The sequence below is a fragment of the Herpailurus yagouaroundi genome, unplaced genomic scaffold (assembly GCF_014898765.1).
Source record: "Herpailurus yagouaroundi ecotype Mexico unplaced genomic scaffold, PumYag 159, whole genome shotgun sequence".
Classification (NCBI taxonomy): Eukaryota; Metazoa; Chordata; class Mammalia; order Carnivora; family Felidae; genus Herpailurus; species Herpailurus yagouaroundi.
In genome coordinates, this window is record NW_024412400.1 from 183,594 (window position 1) to 191,006 (window position 7,413).

General features: G+C 44.0%; 1 protein-coding gene across 2 annotated transcripts in view; it reads left to right on the plus strand.

The window, feature by feature from the left end:
- LOC121033402 (zinc finger protein with KRAB and SCAN domains 7) overlaps positions 1–6,540 on the plus strand; it is a 7,872-nt gene extending 1,332 nt beyond the window's left edge. The window contains exons 2-4 of one of the 2 annotated variants that reach the window (XM_040479583.1): positions 1,784–1,875; positions 2,165–2,291; positions 4,362–6,540. In XM_040479583.1, coding sequence (XP_040335517.1) covers positions 1,861–1,875; positions 2,165–2,291; positions 4,362–5,803 — 1,584 coding nt within the window. In that variant the 5' untranslated portion in view covers positions 1,784–1,860 and the 3' untranslated portion in view covers positions 5,804–6,540. Of the gene's footprint in view, positions 1–1,783; positions 1,876–2,164; positions 2,292–4,051; positions 4,076–4,361 lie in introns of those variants that run through there. The other variant, XM_040479584.1, reaches the window with a different exon arrangement.
- The last annotated feature ends 873 nt before the right edge of the window (positions 6,541–7,413 follow it).

The following is a 7,413-nucleotide window of genomic DNA, read 5'->3' on the forward strand; positions in this document are numbered from 1 at the left end:
TGTGTGTGTGTGTGTGTGTGTGTGTGTGTGTGTGTGTGTGTGTGTGTTGAGGGTCTGATGAATGGGGGTGCTCTTACCTGTCGTGTTGATGCTGAAGAAAGGCGGACAAATTTTGGTTCGAAATGTAGTCCTTACTGTAGGTCGAAATGATGGGAATGTTTTGAAGATAAACCCTCAGTATGTACTTAGAAAGGAAACTGACAACAGCATCACAAATACTAAGTCTGCCACTTGAAGTTTTCTGAGGCTCCTCGTGTCCAGGAAGTATCAGTGCAAGGGCATTCTGTGATGTCGGAGAGTTGCTTGGGAGTAGAAATACATAACGTATAGTAACCGTAACTTACCTTATTTGTCAGTCTTCAGGATTTTTGTATCAGAAACGCTCTGAAAGAACTCCCCAGGTGAATCATGAGATGCTCTACAAAATTGGATTTTTGAGCTTAAACTTCTGCCTGATCTTAAACCTCTTACCCTCCTTCCTTGTTTTATTACAGTGTGTCGGACCAGACATGCCTATCTAACATGCCATGTGTTTTCTTCATTTTCTGTCTTCCTGTAAGCTCTGCAAGGCGGTGGTGTTTTTTGTTTGTTTGTTTTGGTTTCTTGTGGTGTTTTGTTTTTGGTATCCTTATTCATTATGTAGTCCTTAGTGCCTGGGGCATAGCTGGTGCCCAGTAAATACTGTTAATAAAAGAATGACTCTAAATTGGAGATAAGAATAACAATATTTAATATCTTTGATTGCCACGGTTTTCTTTTTTTTTTTTTTTTAAATCTAAGACAGAAATACATCAGAAAACAGTGATAACAGTTCTTCCATTCCGAGACCTTTTTCTTGAGGCGCCTGGGTGGCCTAAATGGTTAAGCGTCCAACTTTGGCTCAGGTCACGATCACAAGGTCCGTGAGTTCGAGCCCCGTGTCAGGCTCTGTGCTGACATCTCAGAGCCTGGAGCCTGCTTCCGATTCTGTGTCTCCCTCTCTCTCTCTGCCCCCCTCTCAAAAATAAGTATATATTAAAACAAAACAAAACAAAACAAAAAAAAAACCACCCTTTTTCTTTTGAATAGTTGTGGACTTAGAGAGGGTTGCAGAAACCGTACCGAGTTCCCTTATATTCTTTGGTCAGTTTGCCTAGAGTTAATATCTTGCATGACCATAGTACATGTGAGTTTAAGGAAAAGAGAGAGAGAATAAGAAATGTCTAGAATCATGGACAAACTTGGGAAGTAGAAAGGAAGTAGAAAGGAAGATGGTCAGAATGTCCATTTTTGATTTTGCATATGAGGTGAGGACCCAAAGGAAACGTCCTGTAGTTAACTGGAAGCTTCTGATAGGAGTCTAGGAAAGAGCTAGGAACTGCGAAAGCAGCGTTAGAGCATTGATAGTCGGTGAGATCTCCGACAGAGCAAAAAGAGATGCTCTGAGGTCTGAGAGCCTCCAGTGTCCATAATGAGAAGGCAAGAGAAGGAAGTGAAACCAGAACGAGGGGCCAGAGATGTGAGAGGAAAAGCAGGCTGGGCTGATGCTAGGGAAGCCATGGGGAGAGAAAGCGGGCAGAAGTATAGCTTCCTTCAGAGAGGTTGAAGCGAGTGAGGGCTGGGAGGAATGGCCAGCTCTCAGTTTGACCAAGGACCCTCTGCACCCTCAGAAAAACGCCTGCCTGGAAGAGGGATGAGAGGCAGTGTGTGGAGCCGCCTGGGTTCTCTTGAATCCACTCACTGGGACACAGACCTTACTGGAGCCAAGGCAGGGCCGTCCTCATAGCTTTTTTTCCTCCGTCAGGTCAGTGTGCTTCCCAGGTGCCTGCCGTTTCCCAAGCTGGGAAGTCAGGAGACCAGGCAGCAGCAACTGTGCTTCGGATGGTCAGGCCCCAGGTGAGCTTGAGTCTGTCTTCCCTGAGTTCCCAAGTGTGTGGTGCAGGAACAGCTAGCACTCATTTCCGGGCCCTGGCCCATTCTGAAAGTGCTCCTGTGGTTTCCCAGCCTGATTGCACCCTCTGGAACTGGGTCCTGCCTGCTGAGTTCATGAACTCTGTTTCATCCCAGCTTCTCTCCCTCCAGCACCTCTTTGCCCACCAGGGCCCCACCCTGGGCTCTGGGTACCCTGATGTCTCTGCCCTTCAGGCCGGGAATATCCCTGAGCAATAGAAGCTTGTCATTCCAGGGTTCTGCAGCGTACGAGTTCCTGTCTGTGGACTATACCGAGAGGAAGTGGAAAGGTCCGGCACTCAGTCAGAGAGCCGTGTACCGGAGCCTCATGCCGGAAAATTATCGCAGAGTGGCCTCATTGGGTAATGATTCTGTTCCCCAGTAACGTAGTCTGCATTCTATACGTTTTCTTTGCTATGTGCTTCTTTTTCAAGTTTTTATTGCAAAAAGCTGCAAACGTAAGACAAAGTACAGAGAACAGTGTAATGACCTGTCACGCACCCATCACTCAGCTTTCTAATTATAAGCAGTGTCTTTATTTCATTTTTAATTGAGCTAGGTGGTTTGGTTAGAATTTGTAGTTGTAAGGAGTAGGGAACCACTCATGTTATTGTAAGTCCTGAGTTGTGTTACTTCAGTAAGGCTGAAGGAATGGAAACCCTGATCAAACCTGCCAGCTAGACCATCCTTTGGGAAATGGGGCCCATGGAAACTGGGCCCTGACCCAGAGCAGCACAGGGTCCTCAGCAACAACAGCAAATCATTTTTATGCCAGGGAATGTGGTAGTTGCTCCCTGCTTACCTGTTTTCTCCTTCCACGGCTACCTATTTTCTTCACTCCGAACCTTTTGTCCTCTCATGGCATCTTCTTGATTAGACTTTCTGTTCCCTCATACTTTTTGCATGCCGTGGCTCCTAATGGCTTGGCTTCTCTCCTTGCCTCATTTCAGCTTAGAGCTCCTACTTGTTTTTATTTTCTTTATTTTGCCCCATTTCCAGTTGCAGATTTACTTAGAGAGGGACTCCAAGGGTGGTTCAGCCATTAAGTATCATCTCTATTTGGGCAGACTTTGCTCCTGGCCACAGCAGAGGCTGATGTGTGAGGTACAGAGAAGCTACCCTTGGGCCTGGTGCCCTGGTCAGTTGTGGTCTGAGATGTAATGAGACCAGTTGTCATGAGGCACAAAGCATGGCTGCCTCAGCTTCCGCTTCAGGAACGACGGAGGCGGGACAGCTTCCTGGAGGGGGATGTTTTGGGGGCAGGTTCTCTGGATGGCAAGTCTAGGACAGTAGCCAAATCTGAAGAGGGTGGGTGGGCTTAGGAGCCAAGGAGCCCGATATCTATAACTTTCCATGTGCTAAAATGCCATGATGGGTTGTGGCCCTGCTTAAGATGTGATTAAAAGGAACCAACATTTTTGTGTTTAGCCGTGACTGATTGCCTGCTTCTTCCCATCTTTTCTAGATTCCAAAGGAAAGATTGAACTGTTCAGTTTCCTATGATTCCAGATGACCAAGATACCAAAGACATATTTTGAGTCATATTTCAAATTATCGATCCCTTTCTTAATTTTCGTAGGAATGCAGTACTGCCTTCTACCAGTTCAGTGCCCCAGGGACTAGAGGACCCCCACTTTTAGAGCTCTGCTGTCCCCTGCATGCTTTTCTGAACCCATGGCTTCTCTGAATCTTGTCATTGTCCTCACACGTGAGAATCACTTTTTGGGGTCCGTTTTTTTCCTAATTGTGCTTGCCTACACTGTTTCTCATATTTGACTTGAGGTATTTGCCACTCCTCTCTCCCCTCAATATCTTTGCTGAGAAGCGTGGAAGCAGACAATGGCATAGTTGGAAAGGATGTTAGAGTTCATCATTTTACTAAGTGACTTCTGTAAGATCACCCGTCTGTACAGTCTGTTCTCTTGCCCTCCAGTTGCTCTTTTTTTTTTTTTTCCTTTTAAGTTTATTTATTTATTTTGAGAGGGAGAGAGAACGCAAGTTGGGGAGGGGCAGAGAGAGAGGGAGAGAGCATCCCAAGCAGTCTCTGCTCGGCGTGGAGCCCAACACATGGCTCGATCCCACGACTGCAAGATCATGACCAGAACCGATACCAAGAGTCAGATGCCTAACCGACTGAGCCACTCAGGTGCCCCTAATTGCTCTTTTGAATTGGGTAATTAATTGGAGCAATTAAGAGCTATCAGGACAGAGCTCTGTCCACTCTCTTCCCCCCCATCGTCCTTCCCCTCTTCATCTTTCTGTCCATGAAGAAAAACTTGAGCTAGTTCCCACTTTTGTCCTGTTCTTACTGTGTCGCCTCTTAATGTGTCCCCTAATGTGAAGGTTTTTCCAGATACGTAGACTCCTGATGATTCTGTTTCCTTAATAGGATGCAAAATGAATAAAAGTTGTTTTCTTCTCTCTTTTGGCAGCAAATGAGACTAGGATGGAGTGTCCAGATTTGCCTGCAAAGCAGGAAGTTTCTAAAGGACTGGGGTCATCTGATGGGACATCAGGAGGCCTCTGTGGGGTGGTTTCTGGGGAACCAGAGGCACGAACTGCCTGTGAAGGTGCTTTAGAGAAGCTGGAAGGGCAACCCTCAGATGAGGAAGGGAGCAGACTGGAAAGTGATTTCTTCAAACTAACACACAAGGATAAAGGTAAATCCACAAAAGATGGATGTGATGAATATAAGGGTCCAAATCTGTCCTCTAGTGCTACAGAACATCAGAGAGTTCTCAAGGGACAGAAATTTTACCAGTGTGATGAATGTGGTAAAGCTTTTAATTGGAGTTCACATCTCATTGGGCACCAGAGAATCCATACTGGAGAGAAACCCTATGAGTGTAATGAGTGTGGGAAGACTTTCAGGCAGACCTCTCAGCTCATAGTTCATCTCAGAACCCATACAGGGGAAAAACCCTATGAGTGCAGTGAGTGTGGAAAGACTTACCGACACAGCTCCCATCTTATTCAACACCAGAGACTCCATAATGGCGAGAAACCATATAAATGCAGTGATTGTGGAAAAGCTTTCAACGAGAGTTCCAAGCTCTTTGACCATCAAAGAACCCATACTGGAGAGAAACCTTATGAATGCACTGAGTGTGGGGCTGCCTTTAGTCGGAGTAAAAATCTTGTTCGACATCAGGTACTTCACACTGGTAAGAAACCTCACAAGTGTAGTGAATGTGGGAAAGCTTTCTGTTCTAATAGAAATCTTACTGATCATCAGAGAATCCATACTGGCGAAAAGCCTTATGAGTGTAATGAATGTGGCAAGGCCTTCAGTCGGAGTAAATGTCTTATTCGACATCAGAGTCTCCACAGTGGGGAAAAACCGTACAAATGCAGTGAGTGTGGGAAAGCCTTTAGTCAGATCTCTCAACTTGTTGATCATGAGCGAATTCATACTGGAGAAAAACCTTTTGAATGTAATGAATGTGGTAAGGCATTCAGTCTCAGTAAATGTCTTATTCGACATCAGAGACTTCACACAGGTGAAAAGCCCTATAAATGCAACGAGTGTGGAAAATCCTTCAATCAGAACTCATACCTCATTATACACCAGAGAATTCACACTGGTGAGAAGCCTTATGAATGTAATGAGTGTGGGAAGGTCTTTAGTCATAATTCTAGCCTTATGGTTCATCAAAGAACCCATACTGGGGAGAAACCCTATAAATGCAATGATTGTGGGAAAGCTTTTAGTGACAGCTCACAGCTCACTGTGCATCAGAGAGTTCACACTGGAGAGAAGCCCTACGAGTGTATTGAGTGTGGGAAAGCCTTTAGTCAGCGTTCCACTTTCAATCACCACCAGCGAACTCACACTGGAGAGAAGCACTCAGTTCAGGCTCGCTCAGTTAGTTAAGACATTCTCCAAAACAAAGCCAGAAACTTGAGTTAAATTCATTGTTTTTGTAAGATGCTCACCCTGATCTCTTGGTATCACTGATGAACAGCCATTCCCTACATTCTGCTGGGTCATAAAGTTGGGAGAGTCACAGTGACATCATTCCCCACTATCAGGGAAGTAAGAACGACAGATTTCAGATAGTTGTAGGTTTCCTTCCTTCTCTCTCTCTTCAAAAATATAGCTCTGGTTTTTGAATCCCATAGTCAGATTGTGTGCTTGTCAAAGACAGTGATTACATGCTTCTTTTCTATTGCAGCTAATTCATTTCACATTTACATAAAGTTACTCTCTAGTGCTCTGATACTTACCTATCTTGGGCATGGCCTTTTCAAAAGTTCTGTTGTGATCTAGATCCTCATCACTTGCATTCCCTACCTAGAAAAGCTCTTCTTATTTGTTAATGTTGGCCTCTCAGACCCTTTAAGATCCAGCTCATCTCAGAAAGACTTTCTTCTTGAAATGCTTTTCCTTCCTCCTAAACTTCTGTTGATTTGACCTCATGCTTCAACTTACTTTGTGCTGTAATTTGCAATTGTTATTAAATTGTCTTGACAACTATTCTCAATGCATATGTGTATAGTTTCATACCAATTTAATGTAGGCTGTTTGAGGTTGGGTATGAGATCTTTGTCTTTTAGCACATAGACAATTCTCATATAGTAGTTGTTTAATAAATAAGTTTTAAAAATTCATCTCTCCAGCCTTTTTTAACTGAGCATGAACTCCCCTTCCACCACTGGACCAAAGACTTAAAGATGAATATCATAGGATACCACATACAAAAGCCTCATTCATATTTTCTGAGTATACCTCTGGAAGTCTTCCTGCTATTACCTCAGCCTCAAAGAGCTATTGATTTGTGCTAGAGCATCCCTCTGTGTGTGCTTGTGTATACGTGTTGTCCAGGTGTTGGAGTCAGCACTCATGTTCCCCTGATAACATACTTTTCCCTGTTTTCTGTGATTGGAATTCACAGTGACTCTGATATCCCTATCAGGTAGTTCTCTCTACCTGCAACTGCCATCTAATTTCAAGGTGAGAGGAGTACACTTAACTATTGTAATTATCTTCTGGATCATCCTTAATTCCCTATAAGGATAAGAAACAGTAAGTCTTTTTAGAGTCCTACAGTCATATATGAGACATTAGCTTGAACACCTTCTCCCAGTCTCGCAGGAAGGCCCCAGTGCTGGGGAGCTGTTGCCTCTGGTGTCCAACCCTTTCCTCTTAGGGCAGTAGGATTAATAATGTGGTATAGGAGGAGGAGGTTAGAAGGGCAATATTAGATAGGTAGCCTGGAGGGGAGAGATTTTTATGAGCTGTGATTTCTGTCAGACAATGGAGAAGAAAGAGAATTGAGTCTCAAGAAAATACAAAATACATGTCATTTGGGGGGAGGCATCTCAGAAAAAGTCAAAAGAATATTTATTGGAGAGGTCTATAAAAACTGCTGAACCAAAGACACAATTAGAAATTTCCCATCTGTAACTTTTAAATTAGATTTTTGTTTTAAGATGTCTTTGTGGTGTTTATTTCCATTTTCCTTTATAAAATCTGCAGATGGG